General features: G+C 47.0%; 1 protein-coding gene across 1 annotated transcript in view; it reads right to left on the bottom strand.

Annotated features, from left to right (window-relative positions):
• NDUFA1 (NADH:ubiquinone oxidoreductase subunit A1) overlaps positions 1–26121 on the bottom strand; it is a 133922-nt gene that overhangs the window by 38078 nt on the left and 69723 nt on the right. The window contains exon 2 of the mRNA XM_078685969.1: positions 11653–11742. Coding sequence (XP_078542095.1) covers positions 11653–11742 — 90 coding nt within the window. The remainder of the gene's footprint in view (positions 1–11652; positions 11743–26121) is intronic.

Genomic DNA, 26121 nt, shown 5'->3' with positions numbered 1-26121 from the left:
GCCGTGGCCTGAGTGGAATGGGCCCTCAGCCCAACAGGAGGCTCCTTCCGAGCCAAAGAGTAGCACGCTTTGATGCCCAGGACGACCCACCGAGAGATGGTCCGTTTATGCACCGCCCGTCCCTTCTTCGCACCCACGTAGCCAACAAACAGTTGGTCATCCACCCGGAACTGGCGAGTGCGATCCATATAAAATGAAAGCGCACGTTTTGGGTCCAGACTATGGAGCCGCTCTTCATCCTTTGAAGGATGCGGAGGCGGGAAGAAGGAGGGTAAGGTGAAGGACTGCCCGATGTGAAAAGCAGAGACTACTTTGGGCAGGAAAGAAGGTCTAGTCCTCAGAACCACCTTGTCTGGATGAATGGACATGAAAGGAGGTTTGACAGAAAGAGCCTGGAGCTCACTCACTCTCCTGGCAGAGGTGATGGCAACCAGGAAGGCCGTCTTTAAAGTCAGGAGACGGAGAGGACAGGAATGAAGTGGCTCAAGGGGAGCGCACATCAAGAAGGTCAGAACCAGGTTCAAGTCCCACTGAGGCATCACAAACGGAACAGGTGGATACATGTGCGTGATGCCCTTCAAGAATCTCGTTACAATAGGGGACTTGAACAAAGAAGGTTGATCAGGCAGCCTTAGAAAGGCCGAAAGGGCAGAAAGGTAGCCCTTGACAGTGCCCAGAGCAGAGCCCTGCTGGGCAAGAGAGAGAAGAAAGAGGAGAACCTCGGAGAGAGGGGCAGAAAGAGGGTCCACAGCCTTTGCTGTGCATCATGCCACAAATCTGTTCCACCGGCAGGCGTATACCGACTTTGTGGAGGGACGCCTGGCTGCCAGAATCACATCACAAACTTCAGGAGGCAAGTCAAATGGCCTCAACTGTCGCCGCTCAATCTCCACGCATGGAGGTGGAGACTGGACAGGTTCGGGTGGAGGACCGTCCCCTGCTGCTGCGACAGAAGGTCCTCCCGAAGGGGCAGGCGGATCGAGGGACCGACTGACATGCTGAGTAGCTCGGGATACCAGTACCTTCGAGCCCAGTCCGGAGCCACAAGGATAACTTGGGCCCGGTCGCGCCTGATCTTCTTCAGCACTCTGGGCAGAAGTGGTATAGGCGGAAAGGCGTACAATAGACCGCAACTCCACTCGCGCCGAAAGGCGTCGCCGTGCGAGTGCCGTCTTGGAAACTCCAACGCGCAGAACTGATGACATTGCGCGTTCTCTTCTGTGGCGAATAGATCTAACCAAGGCTCTCCCCATTGCAGAAAGAGGCCTTTCGCCACGTCCGAGTTCAGACGCCATTCGTGATCCACCGAGCACCGACGGCTGAGTTCGTCCGCCCTGGCGTTCAGAGAACCTGCCAGGTGTTGAACCGTCAGAGTCACGCTCTGACGTTCCAGCCATTGCCAGAGACGCAGAGCCTCCTGGCAAAGGGTCCACGACCCCACTCCGCCCTGCTTGTTGCAGTACCACATGGCGGTGGTGTTGTCCGTGAACACCTGCACTACACTCCCGTTGACAAAGGGGAGGAATGCCTTCAGTGCTAGACGGATCGCCCGCAGCTCCAACAGGTTTATATGGAGCCGGGACTCCGCCGGAGACCAGATGCCTCTGATCTCCGCCTCTCCCAAATGGCCTCCCCAGCCCTGGAGGGACGCGTCCGTCACAACCACGTGCTCCGGTTGGGGAAGGGAGAGGGATCTGCCTCTGACCCAATCGCGGTCCGTAAGCCACCACTGCAGTTGTCTCGCAGTGCCCTCCGAGATCAAGACATGGTCGGACAAGTTGCCCTGATGCTGGGCCCACTGAAACTTCAGGTCCCACTGCAGAGCCCGCATCCGCCACCGGGCGTGATGCACCAGAAGGATGCAGGAAGCCATCAGCCCCAGCAGCCGCAGCGTCAACCTGACCGAAACCCGGGATAACGGCTGAAAGATGGGAATCAAAGCCTGTATATCCCGGACCCGCCGGATAAACCCAAAACTGCGCCGAGTCGAGAACCGCTCCGATGAAAAGGAGCTTTTGAGAGGGACACAGGTGTGATTTCGGCACATTGATGGAAAACCCCAGCTCGTGCAGGAGGTCTGCCGTCATCTGAAGGTGGTGGACGACTGTCTGGGGCGAGCCCGCCTTCAACAACCAGTCGTCCAGGTAGGGGAAGACTGAAACCCCCAAACGGCGCAGATGGGCTGCGACCACCGCCATCACCTTTGTGAACACCCGTGGGGCGCTGGTAAGGCTGAATGGGAGCATGATAAACTGAAAGTGCTTGTGGCCTACCGTGAACCGCAGGTAACGCCGGTGGGCCGGCAGGACGGGGATGTGAAAATACGCATCCTGCAAGTCCAACGCTACCATCCAGTCTTGCGGGTCTAGAGCAGCCAAGACCTGAGCCAAAGTCAACATCTTGAACTTCTCCTTCCGGAGGAAGCCGTTGACGTTCCGTAGATCCAAGATGGGACGTAGGCCCCCTTTGTCCTTCTTGGGTACCAGAAAGTAGTGGGAATAGCAACCACACCCTACTTCTGGCCCAGGAACGCGCTCGATGGCCCCCTTGGCCAAGAGGGCCGTAACTTCTTCCTGCAGAAGTGTCAAGTGGTCCCCCGACACACGGTGGTTCTGCGGTGGCATGGCTGGAGGAGTGGTCTCGAAGGGGAGGGAGTAGCCCCTTCGGACGAGCTGCAGCACCCACCTGTCCGATGTGATTGCCCTCCAGCGGGAGTGGTGATGGCGAACCCTGCCACCCACTGGCGACACATGGGCCTGAAAGCACGGACTAGGAGGATTTGGAGGCCGATGCTGCGGGGGGAGGTGTGGTCTGACCTCGCCGTTGTCCACGACCGCCTCCACGGCGGACTCCACGGCCGCCACCGCGTTGAGAAATGTGTTGCGGCGCGTGGCTGGCAGCACGTTTGGGACCGCCCCTTCCTTGGCCACGAAAGGAGCGAAACGAACCCGTTTGCTGGCGCTGGGTCGAGAGACCCAAGGACTTGGCCGTGACCCTGGAGTCCTTGAAGCGCTCCAGCGCGTGGTCCGCTTTGTCGCCAAACAGGCGACTGCCATCGAACGGCATGTCCATCAAGGCATTCTGGACATCTGCCGAAAAGTTGGCGGACCTCAGCCAGGCGTGGCGACAAATCGCCACCGTCGTGGACATCGCTCTGCCCAGCGAGTCGGTCGTATCAAGACCACACCTGATGGAGTATTTTGCTGCGTCTCGGCCTTCAAGCATAGCCTTGCCGAGCTTTGCCCGTACCTCCTGCGGGCATTCTGGCAGCAGGTCCGCGACCGTATCCCACAGAGAGTGGGAGTAGTGGCCCAAGAGGCATGCGGTGTTGCAAGACCGCAGTCCCAAACTCAGGGACGAGAAGACCTTTTTTCCATACTGGTCGTACCTCTTGGATTCCCGGTCGGGCGGGGCCGACGGGAATGCGGTCTGGGAAGTCGAGGCCTGGATCACCAGACTCTCAGGGGTGGGATGGGTGGACAGGAACTTGGGGTTATCCGGACACGGACGGTGTCGTCTGGCCACGTTCCTATCAACAGGCGAACCTGAAGCGGGCCTGGACCACGTGCCCAAAAGAACGTCAGACAAGGCTTCGTTGAACGGCAGCAGTGGCTCCTGTGGGCATGACTGCCGTTTGAAGCCCTCAGTGAGGATGTTAGGCCTCACGGCCGCGACGGGGAGCTCAAGGTGTAAGGCCTTGGCCGCCCTCATCAACACCACTGAATAAGCAGCCCCCTCCTCCGAAGCCACGGTAGGAGGCGAGACAAAGCCAGGGTTAGGAGAGTCGTCCAGACCACTGGCGTCACCCAAATCACCTGTCCAGTCCACATTGTACTGACACTCGCGTGACAGAGGGTCCTCAGACCCCTCCCAACCCTCTCCGTAATCTACATCTTCACCATATTCGGAATCAACAATGTAGACCGGCTCCCCGGGGTCCACAGGCCCCATCGGCGTCGGACTTGGCGTCGGGCGACGCCGGTCCGACTCCGCGTCCGGAGTCGGAGAGGGTATGGGGGCGGCGCCACCCGGAGCCGGCACCGCGCGGGGGCGGCGTCGGGGGCAACCCCGATGGAATCGGCGCCGGAGAGGCCGGTAGACCAGCCGGCGTCGACCCTGAGGGGCCCTGCGGCGCCGGGGTCGGAGCCGTCGGCGGCGCCGGGGCCGGAGCACCCGACGGCGTCGAGGCAGGAGCACCCGAACCGCTAGGTCCCCCGGACGGGAGCACAGGGCCCGAAGGCGCCGTAGGCCCCGTCGGAGGAGACAGTGCCCTCATGGCCATGAGGAACTCCTCTATCTCCCCGGGCGTCGCGCCTTCCCCAGGGACCGTAGGGTATGGAGCAGGCCGCGCCGGCGACTCACGCGAAGCCGCGGCCACCCGAACCCCCGGCCGCATCGCGCGAGCGTCGGGGGGGGGAGTCGGGGGTACGATGACGACGCCCCGACTTCTTGTGTTTCCTACCTGAGGAACCAGAGGAATGGCGACGACTTCCGGAGCGCTCGTGGCGGCTCCGCGACCGCTCCCTCGACCTCCGGCCGGACCGGGAGCGCTCTCGACGCGGGGCCGACACCCGCAGATCGAGTAGCTTGCGGGACCGCTCCCGCCTAGCTTTACTCGTCAGGGCCCGGCAGTCGACACAGTCGTCCACGGCGTGGTCGGGGCCCAGGCACCGGAGGCAGAGTCGGTGATGATCCGTGACCGACATCGTGCGGTCACAGCCGTCACAGTTCTTAAAACCGGGCATCCTACCGGCACCGTAAGAAGAATCAAGGATTCACAAAACTTTGGTCAAAAGACCGGAGTACTGCACTTCTCAGATCTGGGCTAACTGGCGCGGAAAAAAGAAGAACTGACGTCAGCGCACGGAGGCGGCGTCTATATACTCCAGCGACGTCATCACGGCGCACGACGCCGACGACGGACGCGGAGCCGCAGGGGACGCCTGCAGACGACGCCTACCGACGCGCAGGGGTACTGCTACGCAAAAGTTTCCGGATCCAGACTGACGCCTGGGGATATTCTAAGGTAAGGAATCTAATACTAACCTGTTTCTTTCAGATTTAACTGTTGAGACCTGGTCTAGGGGTCGCATTACCGTAACCCTGTGACAGTTCCACATAACTCGACCTTCAAGTGACCGATTGACACTAGTGGTTTTTCCAATTGACCACAAGGTTATATTTTTCATGTTTATTTTCCAGATTTAATATTGCTTCAAAAATCTCCAACTTAGGTTATAGGTATGCTATACAATTTATTTTGGTATCTAAATTAGGATAAAACATTCTATTTTTATAAATTGGTGTTGAATTTCTCTTGAGTCGTGTCAATTACTTATCATCCAGGTTGCTACTATAAAAATGCTTAACACATGTTCCTCTAGTTAACTCTAAATGGTCTTTGCCAAATTACTAGGACTAAGCAAAGGATCTCTCAGGTATTGTGATAGTATTACATGGTGAGGTTCTAACCCCACACCACATAATACTCCACTCTCCTACAATATCAATATTTAATTGGTTCCAATTGCCACAACATCCCTTATACGTCAAAGGGTCATGGGATTTTGAACGTAGCTAAACCGGTACTCAAAAAGTGGATGGGAGTTGGGCGCTGAGAAAGCGTTCGACAGGGTCTCCTGGCGTTTCCTGTGGTCCGTCCTCCATTGGAAGGGGATGGCTAAGGAATTTATTCAGGCAATCCAGGCTTTATATGTGTTACCGGTGGCAGGGGTTCGTATTTCAGGTCAGGAGTTCAATGTGATTAATATCAGCAGGGGCACCAGACAGGGTTGCCCCTGCTCTCCCCTTCTGTTCTCGCTGTATATCGACCCCTTTTTGCAGAAACTCGAACAATGTGTTGATATACAGCTTATAAGGGCAAATGGTTTTGAATATAAGATATTGGCTTATGCCGATGATGTCAGCATACTTTGCAGTTATAGATCAGGCTGAGTACTATGGCTTACATGCAGGGTACAAGTTAAATACCGATAAGACTCAGATTCTGTATTCTGGTAGGGAGTCTTTTCCGGATCTGCCAATTGTGCCAGCAGTGACTTATTTGGGGATTAAGCTTACTGTAGAGGTGGACCAAATTCCAGATATAAATATCTGGTCCTATAATTGACACAACTAATCAAACGCTGGAAAGATTAGACCACTTACATCGGTCTATGCATGGGCGAAGCAACGTCATCAAAATGGCCAAAAATATTATACCTCTTCAGGACTATTCCTCTGGTGTTTCCTGCTCCATGGTTTAAAAAGATCGAAAGGATGTGTTCTATATTCATGTGGAGCTTTCACAGATCAAGGAGAGCGGCCAAGTGTCCTAGCCTCCCTAGAATGCGCGGGGGCTGGGCCATCCCTAACTTCTTGTTTTATTACTGGGCATGTATGCTGCAACATATGGGGATACTTCTGGTTGGAGATAGGAGCCGCTGCTCAGAGGCGTTTCGCCCAACTATTTACGAAATTGGGCTGGGGAGGAGGCTAAACACTGCCTGGTCAAGACCCTAGAACCTAGTTACTATTAAAAAAAAGATTAAAGACTGTGCAGGCGGCTTATATGGTTTGGAGGAAGGGGCGTAACAGGTTTAAAACTTACAATATCAATAGCTATAGACCCTTCTCGGCTTCTGGGGTTTTACCTAGATCAAATCACACAAAGATGGAGCAACCTTGGGATCAGCACGGTGGGGCATCTGGGCCAGGACGACCAATTAGCTCCCTTTTCTTTTCTGCAAGAGAAGTATGGTCTTGACAAGCAGGATTTTTGTTAAATCCTTACAGATCCGTAGTTTTGTAGATAGTCAAAAACAATGTATGGGCGGAGAATATGGGAAGATATTATTAATTGAATTCATTTGTAGGAAATCCCGGATAAGGGGGATCTATCAGATTTTGCTGGAATCCCTCCCTGATGATTTAGCCAATCAGAACAATAAATGGGAACGGAAATTTGGGAAGGAGGGGATCAATATTGAAGAGTCACTCGAAGTAGCTAATCAGACTTTATTATCGGGTAGTCTCCGGAGCCAACATTTTATGTCCATTTTTGATTTGTATTATACACCGGCAAAAATAGCCAAATGGGGTGGGAGTGTGGGCGGCTCCTGTAATAGATGCGGGACGTTATTAGCAGATACAGTGCACATGTTTTTTTCTTGCCCTAAGTTAACGTTATTTTATCAGGATTTGGAATTCTTCTTGGCCAAAATGTTAGGGCTCCCCATATCCATCTCTCCAGACATGGTCATCATGGGTGTGGGGCGAACAGGAGCTGGCCGTGCGCGGTTACTGGGTTTGTCTTTATGGCAATGGCTGTAGCTAGATTGTGTATTACTTCTAATTGGATCAGCCCTGACACCCCTACTTTTTGTAACTGGCGCTCACGGTTCTTAGCTGTATATAATCTAAAAAGTTCAGTGTATTGGTTAAAAGGACGAAGCGTACGAGAAAAGACACAAAAATTATGGGCGCCTATAACAGACTGGCTTCGGTAATATTGGTAGTTATAGACACCACATTTTGGAAACCCCCTGGTTGTCAATATGTAAATGTGTGAATATATTATAATTCCTCTTCTTTTTGCTGATTGATGGCGTTGGATTAGGATTATAACTTGGGGATTTTAGATAATCAAGGTGTTATCAACTGTATTTGTCTCTGTGATAATGTAAGGTCAGAATATTTCTTTTGTGTATATATTAAGGAATCAGGCGCAACCTGTCAATATGAAATGTAATAGTGATTTGTCAACTGTTTTTTTTGTGCATATTTAGAAAAATCGGTAATATGGTTTTGCTCGGTATTTCTTTTTCCTATATGTGTAAACAACAACAAAATAAGAAAAAATATTTTTTTTAAAGTGGATGGGAAAACCGATTGGTGAAGCTGTTCCTTAATGACTAAGATACAGACATAAAAAGTTACATACGGTTATAATAATGCCCTTCAATAATAATGGAGAGATGGAGGGGTGAATGATGCAGCTTAATGATGGGGTTTCAATTTTATAGAAATCCTAACAGACCTGAGAGGTCAAAGAAAACAGGGGGAGGATACAATTTTGAAACAAGTGTCATTCATATTCATATTATTCTGAAACGGACGAATGTTCAGAGTTTATCATGTATGAATAAGAATAGATGTACATTTTATGGCAGTGAGTGTGAATGGGCTCAATGGTGAACAGAGGGTTGAGGTGCTCATTACAGGTGCCATACTTATTAAGTACAAAAGGAGTGTTAAGCTTGGAAGCGATATCCCCTCATTAAGGGAGGAGCTGTGAGGTATAAGGATGATGTGGCAATTGGAACCAATTAATATTGATATACTTGTGAATTGGGAATGTGAGTCACTTAATGAATGTAATTTATCATGGTCAATGGATCGATATCTGTATATATGTTTACAGTCACAGAAGACTGCTGTGTAATATGTGTATTAAATACTAGCATAATATGGCTTTATATTTGGTCATATTGGTGTTTTTTCTAATACAACCCCGATGAAGCAGCAGACGCCGTGCAACACGTGTAACTGTCCTTCCAGTCGAACAGTTTAATTAAACTGTTCCTGTTTAGCCAAACGCCTCGTCTTTTGTTTAATAAGGAAATACGATTCTAGCAAACATTGTATTTGTTTCTGTCTTACTCTTAGTGGGAACAATATTACAACAGCATTTTAACCTTTCTGATTCAGGCAATACTAGTGGTTAAAGGCTCTCGCTCTTTATATTGGCCCTCACTTGAGGCTTGGGCCTACAACTCAGACTATGGGCCTTTAACAACCGATATAGCTCTTGGCAACGGCTGTAACATATTCGCCAGTAATTAAGGAATGTTCACAATCATTACATTGGAGCCTTCTGTTCCTGGCCAAATGCTTTCACATACAGTGCAACAGGCAAATCAGATGTATCTGGTCAGGCAGCGGTTGGTTCAAAGTGAATACTATCAAACAACAACATGCAGTATATTATACTGTGCGCAGTGTCCCTGCTTCTCTGTTTTTAAGTTGGGTTGTTCCAATTCATAGAACTCTCTTCTTTAGAAAGAATCTAACTGAACACTGGCTATACATGGAACATTGTTTATGACATGCTTGCCTAATCAGAAAGTAAAAAAGTTAACAGCGTGTCCTTTAAATTTATCATCAAGAAATACAGATGGACATCATGACAAACTTTGGAAAAATGGAAACTAACAGGTACGTCGTCAAAACATAGAACTGCATAAAAAAGATATGCACTGTCTTTAGGTAAACTCATATCTACTGATTGTACTATAATTTAAAGACCGCTGAAAGGTCTTGGTCCTAAAACTGAATAAAGCCCAGAGAGAAACTGGTTGAGTTGTGGATATCCACAGGCGGCCAACTTTAGATATTTACCGAGGACAGAACCAAAGGTCTTGCATTGCGATTGATCACTAAATTAAGAGTATGCTGCTTCTCTATCACTACAGGTGCACAAGGTAACAAAGATGTGTAGTAATACAGTACATGTGAGATATTAAGGCAGTGTGTACACATATAAAAGTGGGGAGAAGGGCGTGAAATAATTGGAGTATGACCTCAAAACTGCTTTTTGAAGCAGAGTGGAAACTTCCAGGAAAGAGGACGCAGAGTAAGGGGATATCTGGAAATGAACCCTTCCAAAGGTAAAAAATTGTGGCAGACAGTTGCTCTGGTGCTTATACGCCAGGAATAGGAAACAGAGTCCCCATGTGTATTTCTTTACAGATTTCTCAGAGGAAACCTTTGGTTGAGGATTGTGGGCTGCAATCACCAGTAGATTGCATGAGGTGCAGGTTGGATAAAGCATCTGGCAAAGGATCTGGCCACTGGCATTGAAAAGCAGACCTTCGGCTTCAATCACCCTTTCAACCACGTCTTTCATTAATCCTCTGTTTACAGTGCAGGTGTGTGCTCACAATGTAATAGGGTAGAGAGTCCTAGTCCGAGCCTAGCACACGCAATTAAGGATGGGCCACAGTGCAGTGCGGAAGAGTGCACCCCATCTGTAAAGCAACCCCTACAGTGGTGCTGGCTAGCTAAGATGTTCCCAAATGCTAGAAATCTACCTCACAAACTATAGCTCAGCTGGGACTGGTGCATGACGTAATGGAGTTTGCTGAGAGTGTTTGGCTTTATGTGCACGACTGACTAGATGGACAGCAACAGGGGAGATGTTTTGGCAAGGCGCTAAGTGATCAGTCCCAGGGGCAGACTGGACTAGGGCAATCAAGCAGTGCCCAAAGGGCTGGTCTGACAGGTCAGTGAGGGCTGTTATTTGGCAGAGTGTCCGTTTTATGGCCTCATGGGCTAGAGTTTACTGATGACTTGCCAGATAATAAAACAAGCATTGCCTGCAGCAAGCTCAAATCAATGCAGTCTTCCATACAACCTGTCATTACAAGGTCAAAACTGCCCCAAATTGCAAACATGGGCCCCTTTCAAAGCCATCTACTTTCCTAATGGGAGCTACTTTTATTTTGGTGCCTGGGCCTATTTCCTGTCCCAGTCCGACCTGCTCAATCCGAATGGCAGGAGGAGTAAGATGTATTGACATAGAGATCCACTGCAATCGTTTTGTTAGAGCTCCAGTGCTGTTCAACGCAGGAGGGCCCCTCTTATTTTTTCAATGAAGCAACTGTGTTAGTGCCTCAATGCAATGGTGGTGTCATCACTCTGCTACTTTTCACTGCATGAGTTTTTTGAACACCTCATTGCAGTAGATCTGCTAGTACTACACTGCGGCTTAAGTGGCTGCTGAGTAAAGGCATATAGGCAACAAAATAGGTAAGTGGAAGACAAAAACTCAGTTTACTTACCATTCGTAACAAAATGGCATTCAGTTGTTATGTTATGTTATGTTAGGGGGGGGGGGGTTTATAAAGCGCACAGCTACTCAAAGAGTGTCCCGGCGCTATGCAATTCAGCTAGCACAGCACTGTGCAACAGTTGCAGTATGTCTCCACATTGGTAGATAAAACTCCTTGGTAAGGCTCAAGAGGGAAGTCAAAACAGAAGAGGAAGGGAGGAGCATGGGTGACTCTTTGGACATCAGCTATGTAGTATTAGCAGTTTACCAGGAAATGCCCATGATATGGCAGCATTCGCATAAGATGGGAATGGGTGAAAATCGCAGCAAGAAAATGTGAGGGCCTCTGTGTCTCGGGGGGGAGGGGGAGTGGGAAGGGGGGAGGGGAGGACATGCATAAAGTATATATTTAAATTTTTTTGAGCAAGGAATATTGAAAGTTGACAGCATGGAAACAAAATAGGGAAATTCCAAAAGCCAGTCACTCGAATGTGTTCATCAGCATTGAAAATACTGTAGCTTGTTTGAATAGATCAAGCGCAAATATTGGAAGAGAAATGATGTAACTCACAAACCAAAATGTAAAAGGATAAACACTAGTTACGAGAAACTGGACAGGTTTCTTACAATATTATTTTGTGTTAGTTGCTTAAATATCATGCTCTAAATCTGCCGCAAAGCCCTGCGGCACAACATGGAATAGGGATTGGGGGGAGGGAAGAAAAGGCAAAGATGCGTGAGAAGGAAGACATAGGAAAAAATTTGGCAACTTATTATTTTGACAGTTTACTACTGAAAGACGCAATATTTAAAAAACATACCTTTGATTTATAGTAAAGGTTAACTCCAGAAACTCGCCTATCTCGTTCCATCAAGAGCCACTGGTACGGGAGCAATGCCACTCTCTTTTCCTATAAAAAAAGTAAAAGAATATGATCAAAAACAGTGACAATAAGCCCTCTAAACCAATAGTCTGATAAATCAAATGTAATAATTTTGTTTTCCTACCTACAGCTTTCTAACCATGTACGTGTCTTTTTTAATAGCATTAAAAAATTGAACTAATTTCAAATTTCTGGATGGAATAGAACCTATGTAAAGAAAGCAATGGACCTGAAGCCTGACAGACATTTTCCTTCCTTTCAAACAGAACAAACTACTCCTTTCAAAATACAATGGATTGGTTATGATTAACAGTACACACAGCAACACCTAAACATAATTTTAGAAAACAAAATATATTTATTTTTAACAAATCTCTGGCAATCTCAGCGATTATTTGCAGATTGTTGGCTGTTACTTTTAGTATAATGGCTTTTACCCCCTATTGCACTACCCGACAAATCAGATAGTTTGAACAAAAGACCCTGCAGATTCTTACTTCTCTCTGTACTGTATGCATATAGGTGGTATCCAGGTCCATTATCAAAGGGATCTTTGATTTGGAAGCCAAGGGATTATTTGCAAGATGACCACTCACTGATCTCTCTTCAACTATAATTTCTGCAAATCTGGTATATGTGGCGACTTTGTGGCACCATTACTGCTTAGATATCTTTTGGTTCTCTCTTAACAATGTGCCTTCCTTTCTGTTTCAAAAGGAACCGTCCTAGCTAACAATTAACATACAAGTTTCATAGTTTTTTTTGGAAAACGTGCTTAATAGATGCACAGGAGAGGGGGGGGCTAAACAGAAGGATTACAGTAGCAGGCAGATGAAGGGAAATGGACCATCCTACTCTGACAACGGTAAGTGTAGTCCACTGGGTCCCATCTTCCTCCAACATTCAAACTGACCCATAACATGGGCCACTAGCATAAAGAAAACGTGCATTTTTCCACAGACGTATTATAGTCATACAATAAATTTCTGTATTCAGGCATTTAAAGGGGTGGCAGTTTTGTTGAGATAGTGTTAATACCCGTTGATTGGGGAAAAGCTCCCTCCCATCTGTAGCAGGACAAAGTGGGTGGAAGGAAAGACAGATGCTGTTCTCAAAGCACCAATTACTTTGAGAGGGTAGTCAAGCTTCAGAAAAATCCATAACATGCTGCATTACTTCTTGTGGTCTGATGTCCTGAATCCTTAGTCTTCTCCTTGTGAGAGATGGGCATAATAAATATGAAATGAACTCACTCTACTGCTTTGCAAGCCAGTTTGCGTTTGAAGAGATGCTTCAAGAGGTCCTGAAGATGAACACACTAAACCCAGATCTAGAGACTACTTCCAGAACAGCTGGGATACATTGAATAAATGACACCTATATCTTTCAAAAAGTGGGTGTAAAGAAGTATGTTTTATGAAGAGTACAATACTATTTAGCTTTTACACAGTTATTTTACTCTGGCAGGTACAAAGGACCGTTAATGAAACAAAGTGAATAAAATGAAACTCCTGTGCCTTCAAATAAGACAATATCCTTATCGGTACATATCCATCTGCTGAATGTTTACTGTTATGTTTGAGAAACTGCAGTCTGAATATTTTTGTAACAATAAATACTTAAATATAAAACAAGTAAATCATCTCACACTATGTTCCTCATCATTTATCTTAACCCACAAGCTGTATAATTTGCCTATTTAGGCAACATAATTGTTGCTTAGCTAGGCCCTTCTCTGCTACATACTACGAATAACTGCCTATAACAGGTAAACCAAGGTAACAGACATTAGTGACCAGGTTCAATCCCACCCGTATCTGTGGCTCTAGTTCTGTGCATCGCTCATCCTTCCCACAAGTCTATGCCATTTCTGTGCATCCCAGAACACCCTGCAACACAGTATACAGTGCACTTCTTCTCTCAGAATCTAGCACTGCCCTCCGAGATTCACGGAGTTTCTATCTTTACTTTAAGCCCTGTAGAGATTCACAACCTTTCTGCGGATTTTACACTACACAAATCCTACTTGCATGCAGTTATGTGGGCGTTAACTCTGTGTCCCTCCCTTCCCATACCTACCAGTCTTTGTCAGCCTAACCAAACATCTACCACCTCAGTACACGCGTAACCCAGGATCGGGCTTTTATTTGGGACCACCTACCTCTGTACAGCAGTTCTAAGATCCTTAGCCCCTCTCAGGCAGATCTACAGCTCCTCAGTTGGCATCTGGCAGTTCTCTGCCACTTGCTCATGCAGACACAAGATGTTTTTACTCCCGCAAAACAGTTTCTGGCATGTTCTTTGCACCTCAGGAATGCCCGGCAGTTTTATGCACACACTACCCCACCCTCCGCCAGTTCTGCGCACAAACCGTCTGGCACTTTTATGTATGTGCACACACCCTGTGTCCTGAACACTGGTGGTTCCTTCTATGCGCCTGTACACACGGTATAACCTCTGCTGCAGTGTTGGATTGGGATTGATAATCGACCGGGGCACGCTGAAAAAAGTGGCCCACATTTGAATATTGCCTTTCCGCTAAACACTGCTTCGGCGAAGTTTTATAAAAAGAAGAGTAAGGTCTCTGACAGCGGCATGCTTTGTTAACTGCACTTAGATAAAACAAAAAAATGCGAGGATTAGTTCACACTAGTGAAACACACCTGAAAACAAGTCAGGCCACTTCTGCTCAGGCCCCCTGCCGCCGCTCAACCAGCATACTTTAATGGGCCGGCCCAGCAAGAGAAAGGGAGTGATCCCCCTGCCCTTCGATAAAAGGGAGGTTATGGACGCCAATCTTCCTCCAGAAAGGCCACTCAGGCACCCACTGGGCTGCTGGCGGCATCTGAATACACCAGACACAGCCACAATCGCTCCCCCTCCCCAGGCTGCCCAAAAAAGCAGCCCACAGCTGTAACTCAGATACCAGCCCCTCGGCCATTGCCCGAGTGCCCACCTTACCAATCCGACTCTGCTCTGCTGTCTTTTAAATTTCCGTACAAAACGGGGTGGCACAGACGTGAGTCCCTTGCTCACTTTGCCACTGGATTCAAGCAAGCCGGGCTGAAGACGGCTGGAATTCCAGAACCGAGTCCTAGGAAGCTTGTTTCCGGTCCAGGGAAGGCATGGCTTGGCAGTTCCGGCTGGACTGTTCCCATAAGGCACAGGGTCAGACTGATTTGCATATGGCCATGTCTGAACTGGGGTGGCAGAGTGGGCTAAAGAACGGTGATGGATTAAACCCAGATCTGTTGACTGGGGGGAGCCACAGCTGTGGGGCCACAACATAATTTAGCTGGACTACTCATCTGTATACCTCGCCGCCTATTCTAAACATTTACAAGGTTGGCTCGTGCAGTAATGTGAGCTGAGCTAGTGTTCTGTAAAAGAATGTGTATGCAGAACACTGGCGATGTTGTGTTTTAAGAAAGGAGCAGCTGGAGCGGAGTAGGAACGAGACAGACAAGCTGCTCAGGAGAGCCGTGGAAAAAAGCTTTCTTTAACTGCATTCTGATGGCTCAATGTGATGGGTGATGCCAACCACAAATTGCCGACGAGCGGACAACTCCCCAGTTATGGATCCACGGCACGCCGCTGTGTAATGATTATTAATTGCGGTATCAAGCTTCAGCTCTAGTCTTAACTTCACAGATCCAACTTCGGTGCGCATCCCTTTACAGTACTGTTTTACTCCCAGGTACCCTGCCCGTGCGCTTTAAGTTTGTCTTAATCGGGATAGTCTGGGGTGAAATTTAAGATCACTTGCATGCCGTTGCTTATTTCAGTTGGCTGCTTGAAACAGCCGACTTGGATGACGTGCTGCTGGTGACATCTCTAAAGTTCTGCATTGCCTGGCGACATCGAAGGGCTCCCTGCAAGTGTAAGTAAACCGACTCCCTGGCAATGCACAAAGCTTTCCTTTGAGTCGTCACGTTTCTGGACCGTGATAAACTGTTTTAATTTCTGATGTAAAGAGACGCCGCCATCTACTGGCTAAACTTGATATAGCTTTCTTCCAAATAAAAAGTGTGTCAACAGCGATTGGCACAGAGTATGCTGTGGTAGTATTAACTTTGAATGCAAAATAGTAGCATTTTGAATTCAGTGATTTGCACACTTTAAACCTTTGGTGCAGATAATTCTTACAGCAATTTGCATGCTTCAAGCTAGAAGTATAGGATGGAATTCGTATTCACTTTCAGTGATCTTCACACTTACAAAAGAATAGTGCAAGTTAATGGTGCAACTTGGCAGGCTTGTGAAGTCTGGGCATTTTCAGTGCTTTGCACAAGTGAACGACAATGCAAGTCATCGTATACAAGCTAATGGTGAACAGCTTAAAGGATAGTATTATTAGAGCAGCCATTTTAAATGGTGCAGTAACAACAACGTATACAATGCGCACTTATTTATTTTGAAGGTTTTATATAGCGTGAACAAGACCCTTGCGAGTATCAGAGCGCTTTACAAGTCATATGTAGAAAATAAGACATAGCACACAAACATATAGGTGAAACCGCTCTACAAAGCTCGTAAACGTACATATAAGCTAGCGCAAAAACAAAAGGACACTGTGGCGCACAAAAACAGAACTAGTAATAAAATACAGTAAAAAGTCAGAGAGGTCACGTGAATTTAGCCATGAGGATCGCTTTCACTTCTTTTTAGGTCTCGACCTCTGCCAATGCCTCTGGCATTGCAGATGTCGAGACATATAGAGGTGAAACACGAAAGCTAAACCAGCAGGCGGATTGCAGCCTGCCTCGCATAATTGCATCAGACCCGCCCCCTGCTTCACACTTCAAAGGAATGCGCCCCCATCCCCGCCCCCGCAATGCTGAAAGCATTTCCCGGCCGGCCGCTTTTCATTTCATTTCGCTGCCGCTTTTAAGTATCCTGCTTGTTAATCAGGACAACATGAAAGGGTACAGCCGTGTGTAACAGCCTCTGTTAAGGTGCTTGCACATACAATGCACTCAGCCTGGCGAGCCTACAAATGAGCCATCACAGAGCATAGATTACGCTGCAAAGCTTTTAGACACTACTGCAAAGCCGGGCCTTTTTAGACAAGTCGTCATCTGACATTCATAAATATTTCACTCGTATCTCATACCGAATTCCATTACTGCCTCGCGCAGTGTAAATACGACCAGGCGTGCGCCAAGCAAACAGGGTCTGGATGCCTTTATTGAAGGCTTGAGAAATGGGAGCGAGAGCAGGGCCATGTCACCTGCGGCAGCATTCTTCAGTAGAGGGAAAAAAAAGGTGCAAAGAATGTCAAGTTTTATTCTGATCATCGGGAGATATTAAATTAAAGGTGTACTCAAAATGTTATTTTTTAAAAATAAACACATGCTCTTTTTGCCTATTGGGCACCATCTATAACAATTATCCCAACACAACGCTTTGTCTGACCAAGTTCATTAACTCTATATTTGGACTCAAGTGCCGCCCCGTTCACGACTCTGCGCTATTAGGAACAATACCAGCGGCCTCCTGAAAATGTAATTTCTCTGCCTGAGTGGCACAGGATTGGATGCGCTATGAATGTAAAGCAGGAGACGCATGTAATTGCTTTTTCTGTTATGACTCACTTGAGCATCGTAAGCTTTTTTAGGTTTCGCCTGGCGTCCGCTGCGCAGCAGCGTTCGCGCAGGCGAAATCTGTTGATCTACACTATGTGGCAATGTCCCGCCTTAGTCTACCATTGGCTAGCTCCATAAATGGAGGCTAGCCATTGGCAGACATTGTTGTCCGTCACTCTTTCCCCCGTCAGGACGCGAATTGGGGGTGTTCCCGTGCGGTTTTTTAAGTCCCGCCCCCTTTTTTCGTCAACCGCCCCTTTTTTCATCACGGCATTTTGTTTTTGTGTTCATTACGAGTATGAGAGGTAAGACCTTTTTATTATTTATTTTTAGTAACTGTTAATGTGTGTTTAATGCTGACTTTACTGCTAATGTGTGCTTATTTTTAAATTTCTTTCAAGGCTTATCCCGTGTCCCGTCGTGCCTGGCTGTCGTCTCCGTTTCCCGTTGTCCATGTATTCCTTTCCTATACTTTTAGAGGGAAGCCGTTTGTTTGCTTTTTGCATAACTTTATTCTCCAATTAGATAGTACTTTCGTTTTGCTGATTTTAATTTTACATTACGCTTTTCATGTAAATATAGCTCACTGTTTATTCTATGTAATATTGCATTTTTTTCGCGAAACTGCTGTTGGTATCTTTTGTATCATCTGCCGGAGGGAAGTACAGCCGTAGAGCGCCGTCATTTTCTTTTTCCCATTAAGCAACTGGTGTGCGCGTCAACGTGCCCTGTCAAGTCAAGTCAAATAATTTATATATCGCGCTACATACCCAGAGGGTCTCAAGGCGCTTGAGGAAGGGTGGGGAATTACTTGTCGAATATCCAAGTTTTAAGTTGCTTTCTGAATGCTAGGTGGTTCTGAGTGAGGTCCAGGTTTTAGCTGCCAGGTAGGAGAAGGATCTTCCTCCCATGGTGATTTTGTTGATGCGGGGTACGGCAGCAAGGGCTTGGTTGGAGGAGCGTAGCTGGCGGCAGGGGGTGTAGAAGGAAAGTCGTGTGTTGCTGTAAACAATCGTCATAAAGAATGCACAGAACAAAGCAAGGTTCCTTTAAGAAAGAAGATGTGTACGTCACCACGCTGACGTGCGATGCATTTGGCCGCTGCACATGGCTGGAGACATGCGCAGAACAGTCTCGCTACAGAGACCCGCACTAAAGGTCACGGCTGAAACACTCCAGAGAGTGTGCTGGGGACCACTGAGTAGGTATGCATGTGTCAATAACTTCCAACGCCTGACTCATGCCAATCACACATATGCTTGGTTCACCTACACGCAAGGAATTTACTTTCCACAATTAAAGAAAGTCGTCATATGCAGCGAAGTCTTCCTCAAGCGCTCCAAACGTAGTACCTTAATAAGGGTTCAAATCAAATCCTTGTGTGAAACCAAGTAATCCTCTCGCAGCACATGCAGAGTTCTGTGAGGAAAACACCCTTACGATCTTCGTCACTTGGCAGGCTGAGACGATGCTGGCAACCCGTGGCAGAAAATTGTGGTAAATAAAATATCAACCGCTAACACAATGTCTAACACGTTTCTTTATTCAGCCTGCCACTACGTGACCTTCCTTCCCTTGCCAGCCTTAACACGAACTGTCGGAGGCATTCTAAACATGACATTCTGTTGCAACCTTGGTTCCAAGATTCCATTACTTAAACACAAATGACAGGTTCTAAGTGCTACACGACTCAGTAGCTTTCCCATTGCATTCTGGTCAATGTGGTCCATGTTTTGCAAAGCGGCAAATATATATAATTTTAACTAAAAGAAAAAAGTTTTTGGCTCGCACCACACAAAATTAGGGGCTCAATTATTAAAGAAAGTTACAAAAGTGCATCCATGGTATAGAACTTTGCTTTAGTGCCATTTTGCGTCTTTCATGAATTCACAAGTATTTACAGAAGTAGGCCTGGAAACCGTACTCGTATAAATGTTTGTGAACTGCATTTTAGCACAATCAAATATACGTGTGTATGTTTGCTCATTGAAAACCTGCTAAGCATTTTCAAGCTCACTTTCCCTACAACCCCTTTTTCCCACCTTGGAAAACGTTTACAAGTCAATTAGATTTAGAAAGCATCCAGTTGCTAAGACAAGCAGATCTTTTATAAAATTCCATACCCCTGAAATTGGATTAACTCATAATACATGTTTTTGAGCTACATTTATGGCAATCAGGGCAACACCTGGTAACACTCAGGTGGTAACATTTAGTTAAGCATGAAGATATTCTCATAGCAGTGGGAAAACGTGTTAAACAGTAGCAGTGGGCAGCCTACACCGCATCAGCATAGCAGAAGGCTATTAAAACAAGCATTTGCAATGCAATAGGTATTGCATTTACGTGAGTTAAGCTATTGGCATTGTAAATGACAATGCCATTTATTTATCGGTTTTCAAAACCAACACATAAATAAAAAATTTGTCATTTACAATGCCAATAGCTCTAACTTTTAAAAAGGCGAAACCGTTGCATTGTAAATGCTTGTTTTATAATATTCTGCAGGAGTACGTGTACTTTGGTAAAGTTCCCCTGAAGACTCCAGTACAAAGTGTGAAATGCTCCGCACTTTTGATAAATTTGTCTGGGTGGCTCCCAGCCGGACCCTCCTTTCTCACATCCTCTTTCCGTCTTTGTCTGTTTCCTCCGCCTCAATCAAAGCTAAGCAGACTATATTTGAGCTAAAACGGAGGACAACCAGCGTTCCTTAAGCCAGTCATCTTGAATTTCCCTACTGTTCCCCGATAGCAGGAAGTGACGCATCTCCTAAGTTGTGTCTCCTCATTCTATGGTTGCGAGTCATATTTCACGACAGAAACTACGGTAGCAATTCACTGGCACCATATGTAACTGGAATGTTCGAGTCATTCATTCCATAGGGGTGTTCTGCAGCATGCGTGCACATCAGAGAGTGTGCTTGCTCATAAAATCGGTGCATTCGCCCATTCAGCACAGCACAAGCGGCCCACTCTTCATGCTGTCAAACTGTGCCGGGCTCTCATAACGCACAGGGTGCACAGACAGCCCACGCACTCTCGCACACACTGCATGCATTCATAGCATACAGTGCATGCACCCAAACCCCAAATAATGCACGATCCACTATCATAAGTGCATGCCAGCATACCATTAAAACAACATATGCATGCACACAAAACAGTACATCAGGGGTGTCCATCGTAAGTCCAGGAAGATTGGTGCCTTGACACGTTTTCAGGATAGCCACGTACTATGTTTCTATCACTGTCTTGGCCTCTCCACGCTTCCTCTATTTCTGTCTCACTCTCTCCTGCCCCTTCACTGTCTTGGCCTCTCAACTCTTCCTCTATTTCTGTCTCACTCTCTCCTGCCCCTTCACTGTCTTGGCCTCTCCACTCTTCCTCTATTTCCGTCTCACTCTCTCCTGCCCCTTCCCTATCTTGGCCTCTCCACTCTCCCTCTGTTTCTGTCTCACTCTCTCCTGCCCCTTCACTGTCTTGGCCTCTCCACTCTTCCTCAGTTTCTGCCTCACTCTCTCCTGCCTCTTCACTGGCTTGGCCTCTCCACTCTTCCTCTATTTCTGCCTAACTCTCTCCTGCCCCTTCCCTGTCTTGGCCTCTCCACTCTTCCTCTATTTTTGTACCACTCTCTCCTGCCCCTTCACTGTCTTGGCCTCTCCACTCTTCCTCTATTTCTGTCTCACTCTCTCCTGCCCCTTCACTGTCTTGGCCTCTCCACTCTTCCTCTATTTCTGTCTCACTCTCTCCTGCCCCTACCCTGTGTTGGCCTCTCCACTTGTCCTCTGTTTCCGTCTCACTCTCTCCTGCCCCTTCACTGTCTTGGCCTCTCCACTCTTCCTCTATTTCTGTCTCACTCTCTCCTGCCCCTTCACTGTCTTGGCCTCTTCACTCTTCCTCTGTTGCCGTCTCACTCTCTCCTGCCCCTTCACTGTCTTGGCCTCTACACTCTTCCTCTATTTTCTGTCTCACTCTCTCCTGCCCCTTCACTGTCTTGGCCTCTCTACTCTTCCTCTATTTCTGTCTCACTCTCTCCTGCCCCTTCCCTGTTTTGGCCTCTCCACTCTTCCTCTGTTTCCGTCTCACTCTCTCCTGCCCCATTCACTGTCTTGGTCTCTGCACTCTTCCTCTATTTCTGTTTCACTCTCTCCTGCCCCTTCACTGTCTTGGCCTCTCCACTCTTCCTCAGTTTTCGCCTCACTCTCTCCTGCCCCTTCACTGTCTTGGCCTCTTCACTCTACCTCTGTTGCCGTCTCACTCTCTCCTGCCCCTTCACTGTCTTGGCCTCTACACTCTTCCTCTATTTTCTGTCTCACTCTCTCCTGCCCCTTCACTGTCTTGGCCGCTCCACTCTTCCTCTATTTCTGTCTCACTCTCTCCTGCCCCTTCCCGGTCTTGGCCTCTCCACTCTTCCTCCGTTTCCGTCTCACTCTCTCCTGCCCCTTCACTGTCTTGGCCTCTCCACTCTTCCTCTATTTCTGTCTCGCTCTCTCCTGCCCCTTCACTGTCTTGGCCTCTCCACTCTTCCTCTATTTCCGTCTCACTCTCTCCTGCCCCTTCACTGTCTTGATTCTGTTTATTGTATTTGCACAAATCTAATATCTTGGTCTATTCCTTTTCAATATTCAGGCATTTTTGTTTATTAGGTGTTAATGTTTTTAATGGGTTTATTTATAGGCACTTTCTATCTATCTATCTATCGCCCTCACTCACTCTATCGCCCTCACTCTATCTATCGCCCTCACTCTATCTATCGCCCTCACTCTATCTATCGCCCTCACTCTATCTATCGCCCTCACTCACTCTCTATCGCCCTCACTCACTCTATCTATCTATCGCCCTCACTCACTCTATCTATAGTCCTCACTCACTCTATCGCCCTCACTCACTCTATCTATCGCCCTCACTCACTCTATCTATCGCCCTCACTCACTCTATCTATCGCCCTCACTCACTCTATCTATCGCCCTCACTCACTCTATCTATCGCCCTCACTCACTCTATCTATCTATCGCCCTCACTCACTCTATCTATCTATCGTCCTCACTCACTCTATCGTCCTCACTCACTCTATCGCCCTCACTCAATCTATCTATCGCACTCACTCAGCACCACCACTCAGGGGCACCACAGCACCAATCTGTGCAACCATTCAACAACAACTGGTTCAAATATGTTCTCTCAATGTCTCAAACTTTATTACAAATGTCATAAAAAGATGTTAATATTTCACTTCTGTTCTTGGATTTTCGTCACAATAAAATACACTTAACACAATCTTCACAAAAGTTATTAACAAAAGTTTAAGCTATTATAAGTTACAATCACTTTTATTTAAGTATTAATTATTAAAATAAATTAAAAGCCATTGTTATTTGTAATAGCAATACATCTAAGTCACGTAAATACAACACACATATTGCATTACAAATGCTATAGGTGTCACATTTGCGAAAGTTATAACTATTGGCATTGTAAATGACAAAGCTATTAATTTAGCTATTTTCAAAACCAACACCGAAATAAAAAAAATTGCCATTTACAATACCAATAGCTCAAAATTTCCTAATGTGAGACCTATTGCATTGCAAATGCTTGTTTGAAGGAGGCAGTGGAAGGGTTCGTTCTTGTTTCAATGGGCAAAGCGTTCCAGATCCTAGGGGCCATACCAGAGAAGGATCGGTTGGTTATAGGTTTTTTTCTTGGCAAATCGTTGTGGTTTTAGAAGAAGAGTCTTGGTCCTCCTGGATGCCCTGATGCCCGCAGAGAGCACCAGTTTCTGAGCTAGGTAGTGCGGGGAGTTGTGGTGTAAGGCCTTGTGCGTCATACAAGCGATTTTCAGATGAATTCCAGCTTCAAACGGTAGCCAGTTGAGGGCTCTCAGGTCTGGGGATATGCAAGAGTTTCTCTTTAAACCCGTGATAAGTCTCGCAGCTGAGTTGATAGTGGCTCGTAGCGGGGCTGTCGATGAGCTTGGGAGGCCGCTTAAGGTTACCACCTCATATTCCACTCCAGGGATTACTAGGGCTTCAACTGCTTGTTTGAAATCGAAGGCTGTTAGAAAGGGTTTAAGTTTTCGCAGGGTCTTCAAGTGGAAGTTAGCTCCTTTTGTGGAGGCGCGGATATGCTTCTGCATCTTTAGGTTACTGTCCAGAGTTACACCTAGCGATTTCGCCGAGTCGACGATGAGAGGTTGTCCTTTGAGAGCTGTTAAGTGCTTCAGCCAATCCAGGATAGTGGGTGTTTTGTTAGGGGGAGCGATTAAGAGGAATTCCGTTTTGAGGGAGTTTAGTTTCAAATGGTTTTCGGCCGGCCATGTTTGGGTTTTTTGTAGTGTGGTGTTGAGCGATTTGATGTCATCAAGTGAGTGGATCTTGATGTAGATTTGGGTGTCGTCTGCATACATATGGAAGTGAATCTTGGCGAGGCTAAGACGGTCGGTAAGAGGTTCCATAAAAAGGTTGAAACGGGTGGGTGAGAGGGAGGAGCCTTGCGGAACTCCTAACGTGACTGGCATGGGGTTGGACAGGAATTAGTTGACCTTGAATCTTTGGGATCTATTTTGGAGGAAGGAGGCGAACCAGTTAAATACAGTTCCAGACATTCCCATTCTGTGTTTCAGGAGTTCTAGCAGGTTGCCGTGTTTGACGGTGTCAAATACTGATAACAGGTCGAGTAGGATTAGTAAACCGGCTTCGTTTTGGTCCACGATTTTTAGAGCGTCCTCTATTACATGCGTCATGGCTGATTCGGTACTGTGACCTGCTCGGAAGCCTGATTGAAATTGGTTAAGCAGGTTGAATTCATTAATGCGACTGTTCAGCTGCTGTTAACGCATTTTTCAAGGAGTTTGGCTAGCATAGGTATGTTAGAAATCGGACAATAGTTATTTAGGTCCGAAGGGTCAGCTGTTGTTTTCTTTAGGATAGGCAATACCTGACCTGTTTTCAGGATGTCTGGAATGGATCCTTGAAGGAGGGAAGTATTTATGATCTTGGTCCAGAGAGGTAGTAACAGATGAATGAAGTCTTTTGAGTAATTAGCCGGGAGAGAGTCTGTGAAATGGTTGGAGGGTTTCAGAGCGGTTAGCGTCTTTATTATGGTATCCTCACTGTACGTGTTGAAGTGGGACCAAGTTGCGTTGTTTTTGAGAGGTCAGTAGCTTGGGCATCAGCCGGGGGCAGTGATGAATTCTTTTTCATGTCTGAGAGGGATAAGAGGTCCTTGAGTAGATCTGATATTATGGATTCTGTTTTAGAAGCGAAGAAGGAGGCAAATTCATCACAATTGGGTAGAGTAGGTGGGATAGCGTTAGGGAGAATGGGTGCGCTCTTGGTTTGTGCTTTGATAAGATCGAATAGCTTTTTAGGCGGTTCTTGGCTTGGTCTAGTTGAGTCCTGAAGAAGTCGGTTTTAGATTTTCTGATCTTTTTAAAATAGGAATTTGGGGAGGTTCTTAGAAGCTTGAGGGGTCAGCTGAGGGTGCGGCTCGCCAACGTCGTTCAATTACTCCAAGATAGCGTTTGTCTTCATTTAGCCTCCCGTCATACCAAGGTTTTGAGTCTTTTGTGGAAGTACTTTACATTTGAAGCGGGGCTATTTTGTCTAGTAGGTTGTTCATGGAGTGAAAGTAGTGATTGGTCAGCCCCTGGACATAGGCTAGGTCTTCCGGGGGACATAGAAGGTTTGAATTAGCTGATGCTAGAAGGTCAGAGCCAACGTTTTTCAGGTTTCTCTTCCAGCTCTTAGTTCTCAGGGGTTGTGTTGGGAGTCGTTTAACTGTTTCCAAGACATGGAATGTAATGACGTGATGGTCAGACCAGTCGCAGCAGAGGATCGAGTCGAGCTGTGTGGAGTCCACTTTAGAGATTACTAGGTCGAGGATTGCGCCTTTGATGTGTGTTGGGCTGTTACATATTTGGTTAAGATTAAGGTTTGCGAGGAATGCTTTGAGGCTGTTTTCCCCTGGGTCGTCTGGTTATCCCAGTGAAGGTTGAAGTCCCCCAAGAATATTTGCTTATTTTGTTGGCTGTCATTTGATGCTAGAATATCCATGAAGTGTTCTATGAATGTGAGGTTATCTCCAGGACGGTGGTAGAAAGTGTGTAAAGAACATTTCTGATAGATACATCTGCCGTGTGGATTCCTCACCTTGTGAATATCCCCTGCGTCAGCAACATTCGGAAATTCTTTTTGTAGCTTCGTGCCGACGTGGACCCGGATATCAGAGGCACGGCATCGCACGCGACTCCGCTGACGTCACCGACGCCTACATTAGGCCCAAGCCGGCGTGATGACATCAGTTCCCTGTTTTCCGCGTCGTCGACGCTAACAGTTTTCTGGGATCGTCTGTAATCTTTGCTGTAACTTTGTTACTTGCTATTTTTCTAGTCCCTTTGTCTTCTCTCTTTCGACATGACCTCGAAGAAGACCGGATTTAAAGCCTGCGGAGAATGTAACAAAATAATGTCCATCACAGATCCACATGAATGCTGTTTGTGGTGTCTGAGCTCCGACCACGACGTCGAGGAATGTCAATCTTGCAGGAAGATGACACCAAAGGCTCTCCGGGAAAGAGAGGCAAAACTTCTTGTTGCCAAATTTAAAGAAGGAAAGGAGAAGAAGAAATCTAGATCGCGGACTCGACGCTCGAAGTCAAGATCTCGATCGAGGTTGCGATCGGATTCGTCCTCGGCACACGCTTCAAGATCTTCGAGAAAGAAACATAAAAAGAGAACCCATGAATCCCGACATCGATTGAGGAAGGAGTCGGGTTCCAAGCCGAAGTCACAAGTGAAGCTGGTTGAGAAGGTGGTAGTATCT

Source organism: Lissotriton helveticus, chromosome 4_1 (genome assembly GCF_964261635.1).
Source record: "Lissotriton helveticus chromosome 4_1, aLisHel1.1, whole genome shotgun sequence".
Lineage (NCBI taxonomy): Eukaryota > Metazoa > Chordata > Amphibia > Caudata > Salamandridae > Lissotriton > Lissotriton helveticus.
This window is presented reverse-complemented; position numbering and strand designations above follow the sequence as displayed.